Raw genomic sequence first — 27,164 nt, 5'->3', positions numbered from 1 at the left:
TTTAGTTAAACTGGTGTGCTGGATGTGTTCATTAAGCTTCAACTTAAGCTTCAACTCTTTCTTCAGGCTGGAAACCAGGACACCATAAACAGTATAGCATTAAAGTTTAACATCACTCCAAACAAGCTTGTGGAGCTCAATAAGCTTTTCACGCAGACGATTGTGCCAGGCCAGGTAAATGGTTTATGGTTTTTTAATACCTGAAACCTGATTATTTGCTATGTATTTAAAAGCTTTTTACTACTTTCATGTATCTTACAGGTACTTGGGTACAAGGATAATAGACAGTAATTTAAATCCTTCAAATGGGGAGAGCTCAATGGGTCATTACTTGGAGTTGGGGCGGGAAGCTTTGTAATTGTCATATCTGACTTCTGTTACTTATTTGCTATCACTAAAGCTTAAAGATAACTGAAGCTCAAGAGATAACTGTAGCTGTTGCAAGGGACCTGGATTCTTGAAAAGCCTAAATGAATGCTATATATAACACATCACAGGCTTAGAGAGTTAGATACTGTAATTGAATGGCTCTTTGCCATTATGTTGGGGATGAGTCAGTCTCCTATAAGATGAGAAAAAAAAAACAGAGATAAGACCAGTTTGGGGACAGTCTCAAGTAATAGAAATGCAAACGTGAAGTCTAACAACTGGTTCATGAAGAATTGATCTCTAATTCTGCATCATGGGTGTGAAGAGATTGAAGTGTCCTGATAGGCAGATGGGGAAACTGAGGCACAAAAAGATGACGTGACTTGCCTAAAACTACCCGGCAGACAAAAGCTGGGATCAGAAAAATAAAACCATTTTGCTTACTGTTTTAAGTTTAAAACTAAACTGTGAATATTTTTTTTTAACTTTAGAACTATATTTCTTTGCTCTGACTTTTTGTAAATTACTGTTTTCATTTGGAGTGAAGGTCCAAAGCTGTATTGCAGTTTTACTATTGCTGTACTGAAAACCTGGCATATTTACTGTGAGCAAAGGAAAAAACCAAAGTATTTCTTTTCTTTGAAATGTAGTACATGATGCTAAAATAGTGGTTCGTTTAAAGATTTTTTTTCTTAAATTTGGAAATACAAATGTGTTATTGAAAAAAGCCAACTTATAAAAAGGTCTTGTAAACTTCTGACACTTAGAAATCCCTCATCTTCAGTGATGGCCTTCTCTTTATATGAGAGGTTGCTGTTCCAAGTTAATAATTGTTCCTAATTATTTTACAGTTACGTGTTTTGTAGTTGCCATAGTTGCAACACAAACGGGGATTGTAACTTTAAGGGATAACAGAAATCCTCATTCTGTGGAAAATGTTTCATTTTCTTGCCTGTGCTGCAAAACAAAATGTGCAGGTAGATCCTGTAATTTATTAAACCTGCATATGTCCCACCATCTCCACCTATGAATAAGTAGTTGTTAAGGAGTGTATTGCAATCACGAGTAATCAGTGTTGGATTGTCATTCTAGTGAATAGCTTTTTGAAGCATCTATTTTACTGTTTTAACATGTGTTTGTCTTTAGATTCTCTTTGTGCCAGAAACAAGCACTGTGAGGCTGTCTTTTAGTTCTGGTGCTCATGTTTCTCCTTCATCATCAGATGCTGAATATGATAAACTCCCTGTAAGTCCAGCATTGGTTCACTGATCTTAAACTCACAAAATAATTTCTGATTCTGAAGCTGAGATTCAAAGCTATGTAAATAACAGTTTTTTGAGGTTACAGTACAGACCTTTTGTGTGGTGTTTTGACTAACACTTAATGTTAATTTTCTGTACTACAAAGTTTATCATCTCTAAAATACTCCAAATTAAAGAAATTATGTCTGAGCATAGAAACCCAGTTTATAAATTCATTTGGACCCCAAGTCTATCAAAACAATTGAAAATGATGTATTGCATAGTTTATATTATTAAAAAGTTAAATTTGAGGAATTATGTCATATTTCACCCTGGAGTTTTTCACACTGCTCTGAAGTCCAGAGCCTTGGGATCCTTGGGCTCAGAGGCTGTTAGCTCAGTCTGAGCAGTCAATTTATTTCTACTTAATCATATTATAGTGGTACCCATATGTAGGCTTGTATTATATAGACTGCTAGATTTAATCTTTAGGAAAGACCTTGGCTGATCTTTCATCTTCCTTACAAGAATCATTGGCCAGGATGATTTTAGATAGTTTTAAGGAGTTAGTTATCTACCTACTGTTGTTAAAGCAATTGAACATTTCAAATCTGTAACTAATTAAAAGAGTGGAGGGAAGCCTGAAGTGAATAACAGTTTAATTTTAGTCTTGTATCTCTGTTCCACCTGTATGGGTAATTACAGCAGCACACTGTGTGGAGAGGGCTTCAGTATGGATGAAGTGGCAGTGAGCTGATTTTCTTGGTGTTTAATTCCTGTTGTTTGGATGGAGGTATTTGTAATGTTCCAAGGCTTTTCTTGCATACAGAATACTGTGGGAAATGTACATACATATGTACGTACATCCATGGCTACCACTTTTATTCCTTAAGCAAAATGAAAAATGTTGGTTGAACCTGGCCTTTTAGTTGCTCAAAGTCTAGAAGTACATTATTCTGGTCCTGTTTCTTCGCACTGAAATTTTTGTTCTTTTAAGGATGCTGATTTGGCAAGAAAAGCTTTCAAACCAGTTGAGAGAGTCCTGTCCTCTACCTCAGAAGAGGATGAGCCTGTAGTGGTCAAATTTTTAAAAATGAATTGTCGTTACTTCACAGATGGTAAGGTAGGTGGAACCTGGCTTTTGAGCACTATTTGAGATTCCTTAAAAAAAAAATCTGCTTGGCTAAGTGAGAGGTAAATACTAGAGGAGTTAAATGTGATTCATGTTTGGATAGGACACACAAGTGTTATGGTGGCTTTATCTGTCACTGCTGTGTTTATTGGTATGGTAGTCATGTCCCGTATCATTTTGTTCTTTCAATTGTTTAATCTTTTATGATAATTGTTTTATGAAAGAACAACTTTTCTACCTGTCTTCATTCCTTTACTGTGTCTTACCAGAATTCTCTGTTTCAGAGTGTATTGCTAGATACAGATAAAACTGCACTTTAGATTTATGACGTGTCAGGATTAGTTGTCCAGTTCCATCAAATTGTGAAACAGTCTTATCAAACAAGCACTATCTATTCCATGTATGACTTTTAAGGTAAATTTTAACTGTCTTCAGAGCAGTGTTTCCAAATAAATGTCCATGTTGCTTCTGCACTTCCTAATGAATGTCATACAAACCCTAATAAAAAGATGCATATTGCATGGTACAAACTTTTCTTCCTTGCAAGCATTCTTGTAACATACGTGTTCCCACTGGGACTGCAGCCTTGAATTTTACAGCAGCTGTTCCAGAAGTGAAGGCACAAAGTTTGGGCAGTGTTTTAACCCTTTTTTCTTAAGTTCACAAGACAGTGTCTTCTTGTTAACTCTGGTTTCGATTGGATCTCTGCACATTTTGGTCTTCAGATCCTCTGTAATTTATAACACTGGAGATGCCTCCCATGGTAGTTTTCCCCTTAGTTCTGATTTTTTTTTTTTTTAGGATGGATATGTTTACACCTATAGTTTTCAGCTTTTCGTATTGAGTAGATGTAGACTGAATTTAACCACTTTTCAATTTTTCAGTCTGCCATTTTGTTGAAAGTAATAGAGGGCTACTTGGTATCTTGCATGTAAATTAGGGCAATACTGTCTCTTTGTTATCTGATATCTAGGTGCAAAGGATACAGATTGCCAATTTTATGGCTGCAAGACTGGAAAAATAGTACCTAGAATGCACGTCACTTCTGTTGATCTGTGGCTCCTATTTGTCAGATGTCATGATTTACGCACATTTTGTAGCTTATCTGGAAGAAAGGGGTGAAGGAGCAAGACATTGGAAGTCTTTTTTTAACTTTGAAATGTGGTCAGTTGCCATAGGTTGAATTCTGACTAATGACAGATGCAGCCTTTTATCAAATCCATGGCCAGAACACATTTTGAAGAATTAAATGTGTTTTTACAGTTGTGCAAAATAAGCTTGAAGCAGTGGTAGAAGCTGCTTCTACGTTGAGGAAAAGCTGTTTTGTATCAAGTCCCTAGATATACCATTTTTTTGCATATACCTCTTGAAGAGTAGACCAAGGGTAACTATAATGTAGCTTAGCATAACAACACTGATATTTCCATGAATATGATTGCCTTCAAGTGTGCAGGTTGCATACAAATTGATTTATCCTGTGAAGGTGGCTACATTTAGAATAAAATGGTACTTCTTTTTTTAAAATTATTTTTAAATCCACTGACCTATTTTGTTTGAAATTGACTAACAGTCTGCAGTTTTGGCTTCTGGCAGCCAGCAATGAAGGTTGAATAGTTCAGATGTCTTTCCTTTCAGCCAGAGACTTGCGTGTCACTAAGCAATCTTTTTCTTTACTTTTCTTACAATGTCTTACTTGATGCAACTGGAACCCAAGATGTTTTGTTAGCAAACCTTGCGTGACTGGGTATAAAGACCCAGGAGAGAGGCTTTTCTTTTACCATAGTATCCTAAAATCCAATACCAAATAATGAGTGAATTACATGTGATGTGCTAACTCTCCCTTCTCCTATTTTAGGGCGTAGTTGGAGGAGTCATGATTGTAACTCCAAACAATATAATGTTTGACCCACATAAGTCTGATCCTCTGGTAATTGAGAATGGCTGTGAAGAATATGGGCTCATCTGCCCCATGGAGGAGGTTGTCTCAATAGCTCTCTACAATGACATCTCTCACATGAAGATTAAAGATGCCTTGCCATCGTAAGGAGTGTTCTTCCCTGAACTTACATTTACAGATTTTCAGTAAGGGTCATGGAAATGGAATGGGGAAGGAGTGAAGGGGAAGAGTTTTCACACAGCATAGCTAAAACAAATCAGGGAAGGAAAGTGCCAGCAAAGGAGTGATTAACTTGTATTGTTCCACTTTCTTTTTAGAACGCTTCAGTGGCAGTAAAGAGAAAAGAGTCATGAATATGAGTACCAAAGTGCAAAGGAGGCCAGTAAGAAAACAGTAATTAAAAGCAGTGGTAGCATGGTGTGGTTGGGGTCTTGCAGTGACCTGGGGTTGTTGCAGTGGAAGTGAGGAGGATTAGATTTGCATCATTTGTTATGCTACAAGGACTGTTCTGAGAGGAGCACTTAAAACTTTTGAAGATAACAGCATCTTAACCACCATCTTCAGTTTTGGCAGAAATTCCAGTGTGCAAAATACTTCCACTTCAGAACCAGAAATTCAGTGATAATTCACATTTATAATATGTAAGAGACTTTCTGTGGTAGTTTGTTTTCATTTATGTGTAATCCAGGCACTGCTTATGTATTTGTGCTAAGCAAGTTTTTTTCCTGAAAGGCAACACCTTTTTGATCAACTATATTCATATCCCTCCCTCCATTTTTTCATTTCAAGAAAAATTTTCCAGATACTTGTTACCTTCGTTAATAGAGTGTCTAGTAACTTCTTTGTAACTTCTAAGTGATGAGAATCTTGTATTCTTACTCACCTCAGACTTTCTAGAGTAATGAAGAAATCAAGTTGTATGCTGTTAAGTTTTTAAGAATTTTCCATTTTGAAGTGTTTTATGATTGTTGTCCTTTAAAAAGAAATCATTAGTGAAGTTTGAATTCAAACGGTACATTAAACTAAATGGAGAAAAAGGAAAGGAAAAAAACCCAACTCTGCTTCTTACTGTTTTGCAGTAAGTGTGTTCAAACAGACTATGGCTTATCCCTGATTTGCTTTCTTCTCAAAAATACATTTGTGCTGATTAGGGAAGGATAGATGGTAGTAGAGTTTGACTCATTGTTAGGTGTGGGAAATGACAATATTAATATGGTATGAATGAAATTCCAGCAGTTAAGTACACATCCTGTGTGGTTTTGGTTACTGAACTTCTGATGACTGGCACATTGTTATTACATGTGTACCCATTCACCCATGTGGCATACTCTCAAGTGGTTTGCTCATTTTATTTCAGTGTTATTCTTTCCTCATTTTTCTCCATTTTCTTTAAAGTCATTTTTTTCTGCTGATGTTTATTTTGGAGAGAGTAATTTTTTGTTGAGTTTCAGAGCATAAGTTAAGTTGGTATATTATTTTTTTCTTTTCCATTTTTTTTTTCTGTTTCCATTTTGCTTAACATCCTATGTGCATCCATCATTTTCCCTGACAGTGACATACCAAAGGATCTTTGTCCTCTGTACAGGCCAGGAGAATGGGAAGATCTGTCTTCTGAGAAAGATATCAATCCTTTCAGCAAATTCAAATTGCTGAGCAAGGAAAAGAGGCAGCAGAATGGGGATACATCCATTGCTCTGGGTGCCAAACAGATAGAGCCTTCAGATAAGGAAAAGTCTGCTGATTTTGAAGTTCTTCAGTCTTCTGAGAGTACAGGCTCAGTCAAGTCAAAGTCACTGGAGTTTCCCAACAATATCACTGCCACTGAGCATCTGGAAATGTTTGCTGCAGATCCATGTGCCAAGGAGTCTTCTGGAGAAAGAAATGCTTCAGAAATCAAAACCAAAGAAAAATCACTTTTAGAAGGAGAGGATGACTTCATTAAGCTGGAAAAGGCTTCATCTCATATGGATAGAGGGTTGGACAGGAAAATCTCAGTAATGGAAGGCTTGCTGGCTGACCCCAGGGAGTTGGGGAGAACTAAGCAGCAGGTAACCAAACCCACTACAGAAGTCCAGGAGCACTTGACAGTTGATTCCTTGGAAAAAAAGGACAGTGTTGAACCTAAAGCTGACTTAGACTTAGAGCTGTGTGAAAAGCAAGATGTTATTCCAGAAGTAAACAAATGTATCAGTTCCCCGACAGGTAAGGTGGAGACTGCACTGGACACTAAGAAAGAGCTAGAGAAAGATAAACTTATTGAATTTTACCTCAATAAAGATGGGAATGGGTCTCAGTCATCTGAAGACTTACACAAGGCTGAAATCCAGAAAGGTGAAAATATTAAAGCAATTGGCATAGACATCACACTTAGCTGTTCAAAGTCCCAACCTAATGAAGTCCATACAGTTAAAAGTATGGCTCTTGATTCCTGCTGTGTTGAAAGGAAAGCACCTTCATTAGAGATCAGCTCAGCAGCAGCAAAGGAAAAGGATCTGAAAGAGTCTGTGGACTCTTCCTTAGTACCAGCTATAGACAAGACCTGTCAAGAAACACAGTTAGACAATCAATCAGAAATCAGACTGTGGCTGCTGCAGAAAATTCAAGTGCCAATTGAAGGTAGGTCTCTGGTTATCCTTGTTTCCTCTGAGACTTGGACAGCGTTATGACGGTAACCTTTGAATTGATAGCCTTCTGCTCTAATTTTTCTCTTTCTGTAAATACATGGTCTTTTTTTTTTTAACTCTTGTGTTTATTTTATTCTTTATATTATCTGTTGTTTGGAAGAGAGAAAACCCTTCAAATTCCTTCTAGTTCGATAAGTGGCTCATGTGCTCTTTCTATATTCAGTGATTACCGCTAATATCTTCATCTCTCTTTACTGGCTTTAAGAAGGACAGTGAAATATCATCCATTTTCAGTATTGATAGGGACACTTCATGGCCTAAGAACTGTGACTGTGTTGGTAACTTCTGTTGCTTTAGTGAAGTCTATCTGTGTTTGACAGTATCCAAAGTCGTGGTGTATCGCTGTACAGGATAGGATACCAAAGTATTCTTGATGCTACTGGGATCTGTCTGGTGTCTTTCATGCTCTGGAAACCCGTAAAGAAGTGATAAACAAGAATATACTTAGGGTATTACTGATTTGATCATTTTGTCATGATTGGTCATTGAGTTATAATAAGTAAAATTCAGGCTGCCACTGGAAAGCATATAGCAAAATGAAATCTCAGTTTAGGCAGCATCTACACATATTGCTGTTTCTACTGCTTCTAGGCACTATTCTGTCCTGGAGCTCCCATACTACTCTCTTGGTAGTTTGAACCAGTGGACATGCCCTTGATTTGTATCAAGTGGTGAGAGAATGATTAGAATGGAACTCTTTATTTTAAAAGCAGTTGTTCTTAAAATGTTTTTCCTTTCTCTGAGAAAGGTTTATATCTCACTAACTGTGTTTGGTGGTTGTTCTTACTAGGAGAGAAAAAAAAAAAAAAAAAGAGCTGTATGTGTACTCCTAAAAAGATGAGACAACTTCAGACTGGTTTAAGCTATAGTTATTATCCTTTTTTGTTTTGTCACACTAGCCTTTTAATTAAACTAAACTGCTCTCATGCTTGACTTGTGTAGACAAAATTTGTTTGTATGGCTGCCTGACCATCAGACTCAAGGAACTCATCAGGCTTTGTGTGTGTGCAGGGTTACCCTTCATCTGGACACGTTTCCCAGTCACTGTCCCTGCTACTTTCCTGCTTCATATCTCAGTTTGCACCCAGCCTGATCATTTTACTGATTTATTTTACAGAGGTATTCTCTACATAGCTTTACAGCTGAGGGGATGCAGACTGATGAAATGGGAGTAAATGACCACAGTTTAGGATGAACAAGGATTTATTAAACCAGTTATGCTATTGAATGACTTGTCAGGTTTAATTCTGTGTACTGACTATTACTTTGCACAAGATTATTAATCTTTCTGACTGTTTTATCAGTTGCAAAATTTGTACTTTTCTGTAAGCAGCCCATTTCTTTTGTCTCTCATTCAGATATGCTTCCTTCAAAAGAGGAAAAGAGCAAGACTCCTCCAATGTTTCTGTGCATTAAAGTAGGCAAGCCCATGAGAAAGTCCTTTGCATCTCAGAGCACCACCATGTCTCAACAGTACACTAAAAAGATAAAGCAACCAGAGTATTGGTTTGCTGTTCCTCGGGAAAGGTAGGCTGCAATGCATGGTACAAAACCATCTTTGTCTTTTGGTTTTATTAGATGTGTAGTGCTTTCTAGAGTTAAATCTACTTTCCCTCTGTGATCCAAGGTGTGAAGTGCAGCAGGAATGCGAAGATGAGAAGAGGGATGCCCTCATCTCATTGCATCCCAAATAAAGCAGTGGTTGTTGCTGGTCTAAGATGACTCCCAGTGGGAGAGAAGAAGGGATCAGGAGCCACTCGAGTAAAGCAGTGGGGGGTGATTTGGGTTTTGACTGTAGTTTAGGAAGTGAGAGAAAGGGGAAAAGGGGAGCAGTGACAAGTGAGGCAGGGAATTCACTGAAGTGCCAGTTCTTAAAAAAAAAAAAGGTATTGACCTAGGGCATCATGAGCAAAGGGCATGATGTGGAAAGAGGAGGTGCTTCTAATGGAATAACTGTGGCTATTTCTGGTTTCAGACCCATTAAAAAGGGTCCCTTCCTTCATGGTAAAATACATTTAAATTTTTTATGTGCCTATAGGTGTGTATGTATTCATAAACAATACTCTAGAGAGAGGGGAAAAAGGAATAAATCACCCAAGAATTTTCACTGGCTGTGAGGAAAAATCGAATTCCTGATCCTTCTCTTGCTAGAAAGCTGCTAGAGCAATTCTCTGGTCTGTTGATGAAACAAAATAGGCAAATCAGTGACCACACTTCAGGTGAATTAGATACTATGAAGGAAGAATCTGAACTGGTGATTTGTCTTAGAGGTATCTCTTACAATGCAGTCAGGTTTTTTTTTTATAATTTTAAAAAAGAATTTTTCAGAATATTTTTATTTTCAGATTTGTAGCAGGTGTTGATGTAAATGTTTTGTTTCTTGGATTCTAGAAATAAGAATTTTGAGCAGACCAGTAGTGTGGGAGTTCATGAACTGCAGGAGGTGGGGGAGATTTAATCCACCTGGAATGTGGCCATTGGGAGTGTAGCTGAAGATAGCTTTCGGTTTGCTTGCTATCTGCTGAACCCAGTCCTTGGCTCCTCAGGGATTGCCAAAGGGTGGGTTCAGAAGATTCTGGGTTGAAGTGTGAGTAAATACTTCAAGCAATTGGAGGGATGCTGTAATATAACACAAGGTCAGCTTTTGCTTTAGGGATAGTATATCTAATACTGGATAAAGCTGCTGAGCTGAACTGAGATTGTCTCTGATCCTTGCTCTGTGCAACAGGCAAATCTATTAAGCTTACCTCAAACTTGGGAAACAGCTCATTTACTTGTCCTCTTATGGGCAGAAGTTTTCTCATTAGTGAGGGAACCTAATCCACATATAAACTTAAGTGTTGACAAGGGGTTTATTCTTAAGTTTTTAGAATGAGAAAAATGTAATTTCTGCAGTGAGCTGTTGCAGCAGCACTTGGCTGTGCTGGTTGCCAGGGCAGATCTTTGCTGGCAGAGCTGCTGTTCTGATCTTGATCAAAATCAGTGATGAATGTAGTATAAGACTGGGTCATTTTGGTGCTATTCATGTATGCCTGTTTATGCACCACAGAGGTGCATAAAAGATCATGTAGAAGTTGGGGCGAAAGTTAAATGCTAGACCCACTCCTCTGTATTAATGCAAGACATGACTTTTCCTAACAAGTTAGTATTTTCTCCAAACTCGAGGATGCCTTCTCAAAGCAAAATGCCTTGCTTCCTACCTGCTGGTGATATTCTTTCACCAGTACTGCATAATATACAACTACCACTGTTGCATCTTGAGTGCCACAGGGAGCAGGTCATTTGGGATAGCTTGGCAGTATATTTTGACAAAAAGCCTCAAATAATTTACGAAGTTTAAAGACATTTGGAATGAAATTTGTATTCATGCATGAAAATATGAAGAATACATTTATCTCATTGGCCATAAAGGAGCATAAATAAAACATTTTGTCCAGTGCAGTCACAGTAGCTTGTGCAGCATCTTCATGTTTCGTAGCAATTAAAAAAACAAAAAAAAAAACACCCAAAAAACAACACAAAAAACCCCAGCAAACCAGACTGGGATTGACATTCTTAAAAGATGGGTGTGCTCAGATATCATTGCTCTGTAAGCTATAACTTCCTCTAATTTGCATTTAATTACATTTTCCCTTGCTCTCTTAGTGTTTGCTGTTAAAACTGCTTCTGTCACCGCATGCAAAAATGGCCCCATTTGCAACCTGGGTCTCATAGCCTGCTGCTCCCAGCAGAGCTGCTCATCTATTTGCAGTCTGCTGCTGCTTTCTTCCCTCTCTCTCTCTCTTTTTTTTTTTTTTTTTTTTTTTTTTTGGGGGGGGGCAGGCAGGCAGGTTTTTTGTGATTTTTTTTTTTTTTTTTTTTTTTTTTTTTTTAATGGGAGCCTCTGGAAGCACTAATACAGAGAAGAGACTGTTAAGCTGCTGATATTCTTTATACAGGCTGTCAATAAGTCTTGTGTCTTATCTGCCTTTTGTGGCTTTTGTTGTTTCTTTCTCTCCTACATGGCTTCTCGGGTGCTAAGTGTCCTGGCACGCATCACCCTGTGACCCACAGAGCGCGGATGAGTTAATCAGTGACCATGGGGCTGCTTTGCACTGCCCACTCGATCATAGTGGTGCTTGCCTTGACACGTAACAGGGGAGATGGACATCTTGAGTTCCTTTATATACAGATTTCTTAGTTTAGGACAGCTTCTCTTTGGTTCAGCTGAGCAGAGAGGCACCCTTGTCAGAGAGATTGATTGTATTGCTGAGAAGTCTTGCAATGGGTATAGCTTACAGTGTTAGAGGGTAAGTATGTGTTTGCTCTTACTACATGGATTTATGCTTAAATGGTATGTAGATTTTCCACCCCTAGTGGATTTTGAGTTGTAGTAGGTCAGTAATTATGTCACAGATTTCCCCAAGGCCTAAAACAGGAAAATGCCTTGCACTGTGACAGAGATAGTAATATGGAATTTCCTTTTTTATAAAGATGTTTGAACAAGTAATTTCCTCATTTTAACATTGACAAATTTCTCAGTCAATAATTAAATCTCATTGATTAGCTATAATATAAATTTGGCAGGCAGGTTTGGATTATGAATGTTTAACTTGCATTGATGTTGATGCAAAGGACATTACACTGAGATCATGCTGCTGAGAGGGCATCCACTTTTTTTGGAAGTTCCTTTTTTGAGAGCAGGCAGATTTTCAAATAGGAAAGGTAACAGGAGTTAAGTCTTACTTTTCTTTCTCAGTCTTGCTTTTCTTTCTCAGTCTTAGCTTCCTGACCCACTGATATTTTTGGTTTGGTTTGGGGAGCTGGGTGAGTTTCGATTTGGTTGTTGTTACTTTGTTTCTATGGGGTTTTCTTTTGAAGAGCAAGATGCTTCATTATGACTCCTAGTAGCATCTAATGTCTACAACCCTATGGTTAATTTGGTCAAAGCTGAGATCTGGAAGAACTTGCAGCACAACCAGCTGTAGTCAGTACCTATATGATGCTTCAGCACACTTAAAAATAAGTGTGCGTAAAGGAGTGATGGTTAAGGTGGTCTAGATGCTGAAGGATCATTCTTATATGCTCCCATTAATGGAAGAGGCAGCATAAAGCTCAGATTTAGACTCCTTTTGAATTACTCTTACAAAATAGCAGTCCTAGACTTCTGATAATTAAGATATCAAACAATACAGCTGATCTCAAACTATATAAAATGATATCAAACTATACAGGTGAAACCTATGAAAAGTAGATTGTATTTATAAATTAATATCATATAGTGAGAACTCATCTAAGTTTATATAAGGATATGAGGGCTTTACAATACCTTAGCCTTCGTAAGATTCATGAAGGATTGTTGTCATCTAGTCAGGCATGTTTATAGCAAAGTCATAGGATTTCTGAATTAATTCCTGTTTCTGGGCCTGGAGATGTGGTTGGCCTTAGGGCCTTAGTACATGTACCACAGGATGAACAAAATCCCACTACCTAAGCAAACAAATTTGGAACTAGCCCCCCTCCCAGATGTGATTGACTTGAAGAGATTCATTTAAAGATAAATGGTTTGCTTCTGCCCTCAAATAAGTCAGATATTGTTGCCATATCAGCAGAAATGGTGGTGGTGATGAAGGCAGTTTGGGACCTTCTAAATTAAAGTATATCTTTTATAAGAAAAATAATTCATGGTTTTCCTTCAGGGATCAAGTGTAACTTGAAAAGTTGTCTGGGATGTTTTACTGGTAACTGTCTTCACTCTTTTTCAGAGCTATATACCTAATTTCATTTTTCTGGCTTCCAGTCCCTGGTTGTGCTTGTAGATGAATTACCAGGATTCAGTTCCTCTTGACATAGGCTATCACAGGGTATCATTCGTGTGAGCTTAAATAACTCTTTTCTCCTCTTTGCTATGTGGCAGTTGGTTTTCCATCTCTCATCTCTCAACATGAGAGATAGCCAGAGTATTTTAGCAGTGGTCACCAAAGTGTCAAACACCCACTAAATGCAATCTCTCATTCCTTCTGATGCATCCCTGTACATTCAAGGATTGCCCCAAGTATTGTCATCACTGTGCAGGTGCAGAGGTCTTGCTCCAAAATTCAGAGCAAGGTCCCAGGTCTTTAGAGTCCTTCCTCTGAGGGTAAAGTACGATGCTGCAAGCACAGCCTCTGCTCACTCTTTTTCAGCAAATGTTCCTCTGCTTGGATACATTCACACACAGAGCTGGTTGTGCCTTGTGTACCAAGCAAATGCAATGGCATTCATCAAGCTTTTGACTTACACTGGTTTTATCCTATTGCTGTCATGATCCTTTTCATGTTTTGTACTTTTCAAAACTAATTTTCTACTGAATCCTTCACTATAAACTTTGCTTTGTTTTATGCTCTCTGCGTATGTGTTACGCTGAACATATCTGTTAAGCATATTAACTTTACTTTTAATTTGGCTATGGATGAGGGGGTTCCCTCTTTAATCACTGTTCCATCTTTCTTTTTGTGTATCCTAGGTGGTTGGGGGGAGGGGGTGTGTGTTTTTTTGTTTTAGATTCTGTTTTAGGAAAAATATTCCTGTTGTTATCTGTTCCTTTTGCATAATTTCTTTCTGGAGTGATTAACTTTGGGTTTCTGAAGTTGTTCCTTTCCAAGTATTTTATGTTTTATTGATGTTTCTCTGTTAGTGCATGACACACATATAAGCATGTGATCACCAAAACAGCTATTGAGTTCTAGGATAAATTTCCTCACTGCTGCCAAGTTAGCTAAAAGAGTGTTCTGCTTGGAAAAACCACCATAGCATAATGTTACAATATTATTAGGAGAGAAAGGATGCTCTGCATCCCTTTTCAAAATTACTTCACTTCTACAGTAACCTGTTTCTGATTTTATGCTGCTGCTTTTTATATCTGGAGTGTCTGGATTTGTTTAGTGCCTTTCCATGGCAGAAGAAAACTTAGTTATGGACTACTTAAATAAACTGAGCATATGCAGGTTCATGGGACCTGACAGGAAATATTCTGAGCGTACTGAGTAACTTGGTTGCTTTTATTGCAAGGCTGCTTTCTATCATCCTTTGAAAGATTGTGATCACTGGGCGAGGTCCTTAATGGACAAACACTGCAACCATCTTCAGAAAAATCAAAGAGGATAAGTGGGAGCACAGGAGAGTCAGTTTCACCTCAGTCCCTGGGAAGGTTATGAAGCACATCCCTCCAGACACTGTTTCTACACACATGGAGGGCAAGAGATGACCAGGATCGTACATTTACTGAGGGCAAATTGGTTTCCTCCTGACCAGGCAGCTCTTGTGTTTGAGATGGCAAGGTCTGCGAGCAGGGGGAGAGCAAGGGCTTGTTATTTTACCACAACCTTATTAAGGATTTCAACACAACCTCCCATAGTATGCTTATAGCCAGGTTGGAGAGATGTGACCTGGACAGGCAGACTGACAGGTGGGTGTAAAAGTGACTGGAGCATAGCTCAAAGGGTTGATAGCACAGGTGGCAATTGGTATTCCTTGGGAATTGACACTGTTTAATGCCTTCATGATCATTGGTACAGAATACACCTTTGTTATTTTGGGGGTTTATGCCAAATCTGGGGAGTGTTCATACATTAGAGGGCAGGATGAAGCAAAATCCATACTTTATCCTTTCTGAGGATAGTGGAAATCGGGTCTAAGTTGATTGAGGCTGAAGTGAGTCAGGCCCCTCTAAATACCTCACTTTTGATTAGTACAGCTCTCATGAACTGGCAACAATTCAAGGCTGTCAGTTTATACAGTTAGAGCTGACATCAGGCTCTCTGGCCCTCCTTGATAGGTGTGTAGAACAAAATATGTGGAACTGATTAGAAAAATCTCTGGAATTACACCAGTGATCCTGAACAGAATCTAATAGTGTTGTTGAAATGGTGCTTTAATATTGTTTGTGCATATAAAAATATATAAATAAAAATCCAGGTAACTGGAATTAATAAGGGGAAAATGTCTACATTTTTCTAAGATCTTGGATTGTTTTGATTTAAAAATTGCTGGACAAAACTTTCTAGTGAATAGAAAGATGCAGTGTCATAAGTGCTTACTACCATTCTATCTGTCCTTTTAATGGGTTTTGTGGCTTGGGGTTTTTGTTGGCAACTGAACTTCTAGTACACTTTATCCACTATAATATTTCTTGTGTTCACTTTAAAAACTGCTTTACTCATTGTTCTGGATGTCAAAAAGAGCATTTCTGTAAAGACCATGTTTGAGACCTCACTACATTTATGGCAGTACACAAACTGCTGGTGCTATATCATTAGTAAAGTTGTCAGTTACTGCTTATTTTCTTCATTCTAACAGAATGAAGAACTGTTTTGTGGTTAGTGTTTGTAACTTTTATAGGGCAGCTAGAAATGGGATGTAGACTTCACTGGTGATAATGGCTTGGTTTTTGCAGGAGGTCAAACTAAACGTTTAAAATGAGAGACTTAACTTTTGTGAGCATGGTGTAATACCAAATAATTTGTTGTCACAATATGAATTGTCTGGGACTGGACAGGCCACTTAGTTTTACCTTGAGGCTTTGTGTTTTGCAAAGGGAGGAAAAAAATATTGTGTGGACAGAGAGCAAAGAAACCTTGAAATGCTTCAGGCTGCCGGGTGGAAGGAGCTGTTAACTTGCGTGGTATGTGAGGGTGGAAGCACACGGGTATCCTATTTGTATGGTTGTCCCTTTTTTGTCACTGGGCAAAACTTCAGTACTGCATGAGAGTGCTGTGTTCACTCCACAATGATTGTCTCCTCTTCTTCTGTTTACAGGGTGGATCACTTGTACACATTTTTTGTTCAGTGGTCACCAGAAATATATGGGAAAGATGCCAAAGAGCAAGGTTTTGTCGTCGTAGAAAAGGAGGAACTTGACATGATAGACAACTTCTTCAGTGAGCCCACTACTAAGAGCTGGGAGGTGAGTGCTTTCTGCAACTGTTGGATGAAGTGTGTGCATATCAAGTGTGCATCTCTGTTAAGAATCTCACTACTTGCTCTTTTGGTGCTTTTTATAGTGTTTTTTTACCTGTCTCACAAATACATTCCTTCAGTCCTCTTTTCTTCTCTGCCTAGAAAGAGCAGGCAAGCAACTCAGAGCTATGTAGTGTTTAACCAGCAGAACCAGCATAAATATTTTTATTATGTGATACCAGCCTTTTGCGAGACTGTAAAAGTATGTGTTGCCAGTGTTGCTAGCTTATTGTTATATTTATATGCTACAAATAAAAGCTCTGAAATGTGGATATACACGTAAGCATCAGGGGAGACTTCTGTGTGCTGGTTGAAATGTTCATATGTGGTGTTGTGCCATACCCTTTCTTCTCAGCTGTGTGAAGCAATACTGTTTGAATATTAGTTGTAAGATGGATAGGTTTTAGACTGAGACTTTGGCTTTTTTCGTATGGGGGCTTTTGCAATCTGTTTTAACTACTTGGCATGCCTGTGTTTGTTTTCTGTCTCTTGTGCATACAAAGCCTAATTTCTAAGGGAAAGAAGTGCACACACATTTTAAACAGTATTTCTGAATGCTGAAGCACTTGCTTTGCTGAGGATATGGGTTAAATTTTAAAAAACAACAGATAAATCCCTAAGTGGGAAGTATCTCAATGGTGATTTATAAAGTGATCTGATTCTTTCTCTAAAACATGAACTTGTTTTAAAAAAAATCTATGGGTCTTTTAAAAAAATTATTTTTTAACCATTCCCATTTTCAAAGTATGTTAACCTGTTCAAAAGCAGAGCTCACGACTTAGGCTTATCATTTGAAATGTAGCAACCACACCTCTAGTTCCAAATAGCTTTTATTTTTACAGTTTTATAGTTTCTTACTGTTGGTGCTTTGTGAGCTGCAAGATGAAAAACAAAAGTCCTCATTCCGTGTTTCGCTTGGAGCTAGTGCAGTCATATGTTGCATGAGATTTCACTTTTCAGTTGTTACTTGCTTTTTTCAAAAAAAAACCAAAACGAGAGAGGAGGGTAAGTGATCCAAAGAACAGAGGTGGGTGAGATCTGGCCACACTGAGAGCTTTACTCTCATTGTTTTATTTAAATATCTATCAGGAGAAGTGTTGCCTGGAAACAGCTTCTCAAAGGTGTGTCTCTTTATTTGTAATAAAACCAAGCTTTCCAAATTGAAAGTAGGTCTTTCAGGAAGTCCCTACGGAAGCTCCTAATTTGGGCACGATTACTTTGGAAGTTTCACTCTCCCTCGAGGGGAAACAGAAAGTGTGGTAGAAGAGAGGCATATAAGTGATTTTATCACAACGTGCCACAAGCAGTTTGCTGCCTGTCATGCTTGTGGGCAAGAGCTCTTGCCACTAAAGTAGGGAAGTGGATACTGTGACAAACTGGTAGATGATGAAAGCCAAGCAAATGCCCCTGAATATTCGAATTATATACTGTGCCAGACCTGACCAGGAGGAACCTTTTGTGGAGGTATGTTGGACTGTGTCCCTGCTTGACAAGCGTAGCTCTGATACAGCACTTCTGTCCTAGTGAAAAATGTGCTCTGTATTAAAATTAATTTTAATTCCATCCCAGGTAGCTTGCTTTCTCAGTCCCATAAAATCTCTAAAATATTTTGTAGATCTAATTTCTGTGGTGGGTGATTCTATTTGTCTGTTTCTGCTTTTGTGTAGTCTGTAAATATATGGTTTTGCAGTTCACTTTTTTTGCAGTTCACTCTGAACCTAATTCAGATGTGTGCTTCAGTTATAGACTGAAGAGCTAGCTGTGAAGTGAAGAGGACTTGTCTGGTTTTGGAGTCAATTTGCTATTTACAGCTGTGTTTATAGATTTTCTTTGATTCCCCGTGTCTGTGAGCTTGGTTGCATTTGCTGCAGATATCTGTTGCTGGTTGATTTACTGAGATACTTTCTGCTTTCCCCCACCCTCCTAGGAGAAGACAGTTCCTAGAAAATAGACTTCAAAAGAGGAGTTTGGTATTTTTGATAAATCATTTAGGTGTTAATTACTACAAAAAAAAAAAAAGTAAAATGAAATTATGGCCTGGGAGGTGAGCAGAAAGACCATTTTTCTTGGACAGTTTGCTGGGGGGGTTTTTTTGTTGTTGTTGTTTTTTTTTTTTAAATTGATCTTAATTTTACAGTGCAAACCTTCTCTGAAATTGGCCATCTGAGAAATGTTCCAGCACATGATTCCCTTCAGTCTCAGAAGACCCAGGACTAAATCCCACTGAGTCTGGGCTGGAGGGGCAGGATGTAGCTGTACAGCTCTTTCAGCATCACCATCAGGAATACCTGTATTGCTCAGGTGTGCAGGGGCACACAACAGTGTTAACTCTGCAGGCCAGATTTTGCCTTGTGGTGATCCTTCCTGTCTTCTCCTAATTCTGCTGTGTGCTTTGAAGCACCAGCGCTCTGGTGCTCTGCTTGAGGCAGCTGCCCTGGGCTTATTTTCAGGCATCTGCAGATGAATGCAGGCTGGACATGAGTTTGTGTGCTGGACGTGTTCCTTTTATCCCAATGGAGATGCTGGGTGTCATTGGTGATATTTGGGCTTTGTCCTACCCATAGTGAACTCCCCACAAGTCCTGGTCTTCGTGAAAAGCTCCTTCTCTGTGCTCGATTAAATCTGCACCTGGAGTCAATCCAGTGGATTTGTTTCTTGCCTGTGGGGGAGGTGTGTGAAGTCCAGGCACTTGTTGGCAATTCTTTGACTGTTGACAGCTCTTGCAAGTTCAAGCAGTGATCATGAAGGCACAGAAGTGTTACGGAAAAATTTATCTGTGTGTAATGTAAAAGTCATTTGGGAGTCATATTTGCAGGGAGGTATGGGGCAGGGCAGTGGTGTGGTGTGCTCTGCAGCCAAACCTAAAGGTTCCTGTCCGAGTAGAAGACTCCTGTGATTATATGGTCATGGGAGGAAGGTGGGTTAAGGTTTCCTGTTGGTTTTGCAGTTAGGCCTCCTTGCTTCCCCATTTTATTTTTCATCAGTCCAAGCTCTGAGCTCTTGCTGTTGCTTCCTCGGTGCTGTGGTACCACTGAGCCCCAGTGTCACAGCTTAACACTGGCCTGGCAATTAAACCAAATGACAGATGCTCTCTATTAATCCCCATCCCCTCCCTGAAAAAGAAAGGAGAGAGAAAAAGGGAGAGAGACTTATGGGTTGAAAACTAAACTACACGGCCTTAATGAAACAGTAATGATGAAAAGGAAAAATTACTAAATATATACAAATATACAGGAAAATTGATACCACGTTCCTCCCCCTTTCCCTCAATAACTCTCACGTCACCACCGAGGCTGCAGGGCAGCCCTGGGAAAGTCCAGGCTGGACTCCTGGAGTCGGCAGCAGTCGGGAGCTGGAGGCAGGAACACACAGATATGGGCTGGCACCGATCAGGACCACAGGCAGATGAACGGCTGTCGAAGCAAACAGGGACAGGCGAAGGAGGGGAAGAAGGAAGGAAGGAAGGGGTTTGAACCTCATGATCCCTCAAATTTATACTGAATATGACATGTATGGTATGGAATACTCTGTTTGGTCAATTTTGGCGTCTATCTTGTCCGTTCCTCCCTAAAGGAGGGCTGCAGGTGGGATCTCTTTACTCCTTCTCTCCTTCCAGAGAGCAAAATGTTCCTCAGAACTGAGCAGTGTCCTTGGTTCTGCACACCAGTCTCTGGCTGTAACTATAAACATCAAGTGTTATCAGTTCTAGAAGCAGACACTGACTGAGAAACTTGCTGTTAATTTCAGCAAGTGCAGCTACTTATGAGAGACTTAGCTGAAAGCAAAAGTACAAGACAGAAAATCACCTTTTTCCTGGCTCAAACCAGGACACCCAGGTAAAGCCCTCCTGCCAAAGCTCCTGTTGTTCCCCAAGTGCCCCAAGTTTCACCAAAGGTTTAGCAGCTTTCCAGCTGTGCCAGATGTTGCTCTCTGCCAGCTGGGAGGCCAGGCACCGCAGCAGCAGCTCTCTGGGAGGCAGGACATGAGGGCTGCTGCCACTGAGGGGTGAGGCAGTGTCCTCCCGTTTGTGGTCAGCTCAGGGCCCTGTGCCAGGCTGGGAGCTCCTGTTTGGAATCCTGTTTGCTGCCCATGCCACGTGACCTTCAGAGTTTGTTCCCTGTCTCTCTCAGAACCTTCTAGGCTGCTGAGTCCTTTGGCAAACAGGCATTAAATGTATGGATTTGCATTCTCACTTTGTTTCCAGCTTTATGAGAAAAAGTGTGGCTCAGCTGCAGTTCTTGAAGAGAAGTGTTTTCTAAGTATGTAAATTCAAACCTGGCAATAGAAATATATATATGGACTCAGCTTTTAAAATATTATAATGTTATCTCTTTATAGAGTCTTAAGCAAATGAATAAATAGAAGTTTCCAAAGAGCTCTTAGGTAATTTTCAACTAAGAATATATTTTATAAATCAGTATTTTGAAGAATTCACGTAAACTGCTCAAAATCTTACTCAGTATCTTCTCTACAAGTCAGAATTTTAAAATACTAGTTCAAAATTATTTACATTTTTACTACTTCGCTATAGTCATTCTGTTTCAGGTTGTATACACAAAACCATGTCTGAGTAAAGGAAACCAGGAAATAGCTGATGTTTTAACACAAGGAAGTAACATTTTAATTTTTATCATAATCTCATGCATTAGCACTGGAGATTATTATAATTATAATTAATGTACTCAATTAGCTGCATGAGAGAAAACAAAGATTCTGTCATCCTCTTTTAGATTCCGACAAGACACAGTTCAGATGCATGTAATGTGGCTTGGTAGACATAAGTGCACTTTAGCCTTCTGACCTGGGACCAAGTTTGTCTAAGACCAACCACATGATGTCATCTGGTTACCTTAAAGTTTATTAATCCCAAAGAACTATACAGCTGTGGGAGGCCACCATGGCATGAAGGAATTCTTGCCATGCTGTCTCACAGACACCTTGCCATTTAAGATTTTACACATTTGGTTAAGGCTATCTGTGCCTGTTTCAACTGTTCCATTCAGTGACTTTGCTCCACACAGTGTAACAACTAAGGACTGTGTCCTTTTAAATTATTTGCTTCAATGGAGGATTGACAGCAAAAAAGCTATGCTTTAAATTGGACACTTGTTCTCTTGCCTTAGATCATTACTGTAGAAGAAGCAAAACGGCGAAAGAGCGTTTGCAGTTACTATGAAGAGGAAGAAGATGATACTTTGCCTGTCTTAAAGCATCACAGTGCTCTCCTGGAGAATATGCACATAGAACAGGTATGGCTATAAAAAACTCAAGCTTACTTGTTAGCTGTGGTGCTGTCTTTGCTGAGTGTGAGACATTCTGCCTTCTGGAGGCAATACCAGTGCTGTTTAAGAGTTTGGAAAGTACTTAGTGTGTTGGAATGTCCTTGTACAAGGTCTTGTTTGCTGCAGCACTGTCTCACCTGGGAGCTTATTTTTATGTTCTGCAGCTCTGGAGTTTGAGTTGTGATTTTGAGGACCAACAACTCTTTCGGTGCTTGACGAGGCAGTGCCAGTTTTGAAATCTCTTCCACGGGTGATGTGAATGCGGAGACACTTGGGCTCAGACTACAAGGCCACATGTGTATGGCAGAGATGCTAAGCTGCTGGAATCAGCTACTCCCTTGACAGCCATTTTTTTTGGCTCTGAAGCCCCTGCAGGAAGGAAAAGGTCTGGGGCACCACCTGTGACTCAACTTGCTCAATACATAACCATTTCCCTCTGTTTCTTGCCCAGCTTGCCCGCCGCTTACCTGCACGAGTGCAGGGGTATCCATGGTGCCTTGCATACAGTACACTGGAGCATGGGACAAGCCTGAAGACTCTGTACCGTAAATCAGCATGTCTTGACAGCCCAGTTCTCCTTGTCATCAAGGATATGGACAACCAGGTAAGGAGTGCTTGTTCTGCAGGGTTTGGACTGAAAGGGAAGCTATATAAAAAGTGTTCATCATGAAACGCTCATCATACCATGAAGTATCGTCACACTGTGACGATTGTCACAGTCATCCCAAACTAGGACATTGGTGTTTTCTATTTTCTACTGCTTAAACTAGACTTACAGGCAGTAAAGTACATCAACACGAATAAAAATACCCTCCCCCACCTTCATAAATGCAATGAGTGCTCCTTTTTATTGCTCACATGGAAGTCTCTTCCTTAGCTATCTCGGTTAATGAGCTGCTGCAATAATGCCTCAGTGGAGGTCTAGTACTTCAGAAACTCCTGGAGTCATCATTCTTGTTGCCATTGTTGTCATCTTGCTTTTAGTTTGTAGGATGCAAAAGGTTTGCAGGAGTACTCAGTCATCTGATGTGTTTTACTTGTTGGTTCTTCTAACATGAAACACCAGCTCAGTTTTTCTTTAGAAAATATTTTGAAATGTTTGGGGTTTTTTTCTCTTGAATTTTACACTGTCCTTCAAAGTAGTTTAATCACTTTATTCCAACAGATATTTGGAGCTTATGCTACACATCCCTTCAGGTTTAGTGACCATTACTATGGCACTGGTGAAACATTCCTCTACACATTCTATCCAAATTTCAAGGTAAGTCAGTGTTCACTTCCTCAAGTAAAGATTTTTAGGGTCTGCTTCTGAAACACTTAAGAGATGTTTAGAGCATGTGCCCAGTGATGATGAGTGAAGTAATCACCCAGTGCTTCAATGCAATGCTGTAAGCAGAAGTGACTGTAATTATCTGAAGTGCTGAGAGTCTGTAAAGGTGAGGAGAGGCCTTTAAGTGGATTGAAGGGGAAGCATGGAGGAGTAAGGAGCAGACTGTCAAAAATTCACCTTGGGAAGGCAGTGATAGGAAGAATAGGGCGTAATTTCACATGTGCTTAGGATAACAGTGACAACAAACCAGAGATAAGACTACTACTGAAGTATTTTCAGTATGGAACACATTGTTCCATTTTAACAGAATGCCTGTTGATAAAGAGATGCAAGCAGAATTTTGAAAAGCGTTAGGATGCCTTGTTCAGTTTAAAATATGTATTCTTGTTTTACTTTCTACCTGTTATTTCTTCTTCCTTCCCTTTCAAGAAAAAGATTAAATAAACTATCACTGCACCAAAAAATACCTGCCCAGAGTTGATCCTCAGTTGTTTTAGAGTACAAGAATCCTCGCAGTCAGAATATATTTTTTCTCCCTCCACAGGTATTCAAATGGAGTGGAGACAACACCTACTTCATTAATGGAGACACCAGCTCTCTGGAGCTTGGAGGTGGAGGGTGAGTATTTGATTTTCAAATTATGTAGCTGTTTTTTTAGTTTTCTTTTTAGATGAGAATAGGGACAAAGGTGTTTGCAAGAAAAACTAATCAGTGAAATGGATGAACCTTAATGTAAGTGTTTAGGGAGTATACTTCAGCAGTCTGATCTCTGTTACAATGTTTTCATTGCTTAGAGTAACAGATAATGAGAATTTATTTATTTATTTTATTTAATTTTGAGATCAGAAAAGAACCATATGTTTTAGGCAGATACAGGTCTTATTGTTGCAGAGTTTTGCCACTGGAAGATAATCTCCAGTGGCAGTTTTGCCATCAACTTGTAAGGTTTCTCACATGGTCCTTACTAAATGGTCATTATTCTGCTGCTGTGCAGAGCAAAGGTACAGACAGTGCTTAACCAGGTCCTAAATTTTAAAGGACAGTGGGCTTGAAATTAAGGGCTAAGGCTATATGATTAACTAAAGCTGACTGATGGCTGCACCACGGGGCATCTGGGCATTTGCCTTAGGAGTGCATAAACACCTCTCCTTCCCAGCCAGAAGGGGCCATGTCCACATCCCTCCAGCCAGTGAAGGGACCCTGATGTCTGTGCCCTGGTGACAGTCACAGCCACCAGTGTGAAAAGCCGAGGGGCACCGTGGGCACATGCTCAGTCCTGTGCTCTGCCCGGCTCACTGGTGCAAACTAAAGAGGGGAGACTGCTCTGCAAACCTCTTGGCAAGCTCTTTGCCAGGACTGAGCTCTTCACATGGGGTATAAGAGGTCTTCTGAATTACCGAGATTCCTCCCTATCACTCCCCTGGTTGTCTCTACAGCTTCCAGCTTTTATGATTGTATGTAACCTAAAATGTATTGTGTACTTCCTTTCTAGTGGCCGGTTTGGCTTGTGGTTGGATGCAGATCTGTATCATGGGCGAAGCAACTGCTGCAGCACCTTCAATAATGACATCTTATCTAAGAAAGAAGATTTCATAATACAAGATTTAGAAGTATGGACATTTGAATGAAATACTGACTGCCTTAAGGACCGGATCCATTAGGCACTTAAAAGCTAACTAGAAGGTGCAGGCTGCCTCACAACCTTACACGCTTTTTCCTCAAGTTTGTACCAGAGCATGAGTACACAAAAAAACCCCAAACCCAAACAACCAACACAAGAAACAACACAGAGATGGTTTTGAGAGGCAGTAAGAGATCAGTCTGAAGTGTTCTTTTACGTCATCCTCCAAGACGCCTTCATCAAAGATTCGATGCTTGTGAACATTCATGGTGTATAAGTTGAAAACCTTTTCTGTAACTGTGAAAAAGATCCCGTGGGAGAAGTATAACTGTCTAGTACATTCCATGTGTATTTATGTTCAATGTACAAATGCTAACCAAAAATAAAAGGTTGAGTTACCAAACTCTACAGCATACTGTTTGCCATGGAAAAGAATCAGAAATAGGTGTACACAGCACTTAAGGGAACATGTTTTTTAAATCTTTTTATTTATTATAATTGTACAGAAGCTTTTTTTTTTGTAAATGTATTAGCTATGAATTTTTTCTTTCAGTGTTTCAAATCTCAATTTGGTAAATAATTACTTTTCAGGTAGGTTTCTTATGCGTTGGCATTTATTTTGAATCAATTTATTTGATTTCTGAATTTAATTTTTATATTTTTATTTTGTAAATGAGATTTGGTTTTCATTTTCCCCTTATTCGAGGGTTTGCTTTCTGGTAGAAACACTTGAGTGCATAATTCTGTTTTTCTGAGATGAGGGAAAAGGTGGGTAGTTCTTATTAACTCTGCTTGCCACATTCCTATCAATAGGTTATTATTTTGGCAGCATGTGGAGACACTATGCAAGCTGCCATCAGGTGTGGATTGTATCAGCTCTGTTGCAGCCAAAAGAATTGGGACAGCATGCTCTGAGCATCTGTCCTGCTATTATTTGACTGTTTACAAAGGGCATTTCTAAAAGATCATTGGTTTTCTGTATCGCCACCAAGTTATTCCAAATAAGCTATTCATTGTGGCTACAGCTCTCTGCAAATTGAAAAATAACTGCTTTGTTAGGGAGACAATACAACTGAGATTTAGAGAAAAATGTTATTTCCCTAACAGGCCAAGACATGTTAGAGTAATGTTTGTGTTCTCATTATTTATACGTATTATTTCCTCCCTGAAAAAAAGACTTGAATCAACAGGTTGGCTTAGGATTCAAAAGGCAACTAAATATTCTTCTATTTTTTTCATTAAATAATCAAATACTCTCCCCTCCTCCAATGCTAAAGAGATAAGACCCCAAGATACAAAATGAAAATTTCAATCAACAGAGAGAGTATGTCAGAGGACTGTCACTCTTCACTGTTTGCTAAAGATTTCTGCTTTCCCAAGAGCTGTGGTTGTGTTTGCAGAATCCAGACCTGACCAACATTAGGAAGCTGTCCTGCCCTTAGACTTGAGCATGTTGTTGTCCTGAGAAAGGCAGGTTTTGGAAATGGTGGTGTATTTCCATGCGTTAAAACAGTACAGCCAAATTTTAAATATTACGTGAGGAATACAGCTCAATTAAGTTACTGCTCTTCCCTTTTGGAATAAATTATAGAAGGAAAAAATAAAAAATAAAAAGTCAAGTGGTTTCCTTTCAAAAGCATTACTGAATCTTAATCCTACACAGAAATTTCACAGCCCAAAACCCAGTGCTATATACAATAATCCTGTAACACACTGTGCATGAGGTTTTCACACTTCCTTTCTATGTGGTCTACTACAGCCATAAATAAAGTTCTTACTGGTAATGCTGTAAAATATTTTGGACGTTGCTAACAGCAGAACACTTTGAAGATATCAGGAATATCTAATGTTGTTTGCTCCTTTAAAGGGTAGCAGACAACTTAATAGTTGAAAAACAATAATGACCCAAACCAACCAAGTTCAACATTTTACATGCATTTCACTATTGCTACTTACAAATTACTCCATTATATTATCCTTGTCAGAGCATATCTAAACGCTGTGGTCTATATTCAAAACAGTGTTGTTCAATCAAAATTTTGTGACCCTTGAAACAATGAATATTGAATATATGTAATGCAGTGCTATCACAATATTTCCAATAAAGGAATTTATGCATTCAGAAAATTGTTACACGTTTTTTATTTACAACTTGTAGTACATTTTAAAGGTGAAAGGATGCAGCTAAGTTACAGGTTATGGTTACAAATGCCTACACCTCCCCTCCAAAAGTGAATTCCAGCAATATCATATTTAAGAAACATGGCTGAGGAGATGGGAGGTTCTGTGGGGGGAAGGAGGGTTGTCTGGTGTAGCATCATCTAATACAGAGCTGTTTCTTGAGTTCACTCAAAGACAGACTGAGACAAAGGGCTAAGAAATACAGTAAACAGCTAAGGAGTTGACCTAGTAGTTCTGGTTGCTTCCGTCAGCTGTAGTGAATGACATGCATCCCCTCATCATTTTTGAATGACTGTTCCCAGAAGTCAAAAGTCAATGTACATGATTTTTGTTTGTGGTCACCCTTTTTGCATTGCTAAAGTGTTCCAGAGTTTTTCTCTCTATCCAAGCAAGACAGGCATACAGTGTCTTAAAAGTACATAGTCCTTGGCTTTTATTTCGTTTATATTTG

General features: G+C 39.1%; 1 protein-coding gene across 8 annotated transcripts in view; it reads left to right on the top strand.

Annotated features, from left to right (window-relative positions):
• NCOA7 (nuclear receptor coactivator 7) overlaps nucleotides 1–26,909 on the top strand; it is an 83,149-nt gene extending 56,240 nt beyond the window's left edge. For 4 of the 8 annotated variants that reach the window (XM_030447502.1, XM_030447503.1, XM_030447505.1 and 1 more), the window contains 12 exons: nucleotides 67–174; nucleotides 1,516–1,614; nucleotides 2,608–2,733; nucleotides 4,598–4,782; nucleotides 6,192–7,255; nucleotides 8,682–8,850; nucleotides 16,099–16,246; nucleotides 21,423–21,548; nucleotides 22,033–22,185; nucleotides 22,747–22,842; nucleotides 23,456–23,529; nucleotides 24,404–26,654. In XM_030447502.1, coding sequence (XP_030303362.1) covers nucleotides 67–174; nucleotides 1,516–1,614; nucleotides 2,608–2,733; nucleotides 4,598–4,782; nucleotides 6,192–7,255; nucleotides 8,682–8,850; nucleotides 16,099–16,246; nucleotides 21,423–21,548; nucleotides 22,033–22,185; nucleotides 22,747–22,842; nucleotides 23,456–23,529; nucleotides 24,404–24,539 — 2,484 coding nt within the window. In that variant the 3' untranslated portion in view covers nucleotides 24,540–26,654. Of the gene's footprint in view, nucleotides 1–66; nucleotides 175–1,515; nucleotides 1,615–2,607; nucleotides 2,734–4,597; nucleotides 4,783–6,191; nucleotides 7,256–8,681; nucleotides 8,851–16,098; nucleotides 16,247–17,612; nucleotides 17,764–21,422; nucleotides 21,549–22,032; nucleotides 22,186–22,746; nucleotides 22,843–23,455; nucleotides 23,530–24,403 lie in introns of those variants that run through there. The other 4 variants (XM_030447504.1, XM_030447508.1, XM_030447509.1 and 1 more) reach the window with 4 other exon arrangements.
• Nucleotides 26,910–27,164: the final 255 nt, after the last annotated feature.

This window comes from Calypte anna, chromosome 3 (genome assembly GCF_003957555.1).
Source record: "Calypte anna isolate BGI_N300 chromosome 3, bCalAnn1_v1.p, whole genome shotgun sequence".
Taxonomy (NCBI): Eukaryota; Metazoa; Chordata; class Aves; order Apodiformes; family Trochilidae; genus Calypte; species Calypte anna.
The sequence above is the reverse complement of the archived record's forward strand: the minus strand, read 5'-3'. Positions and strand labels throughout refer to the sequence as shown.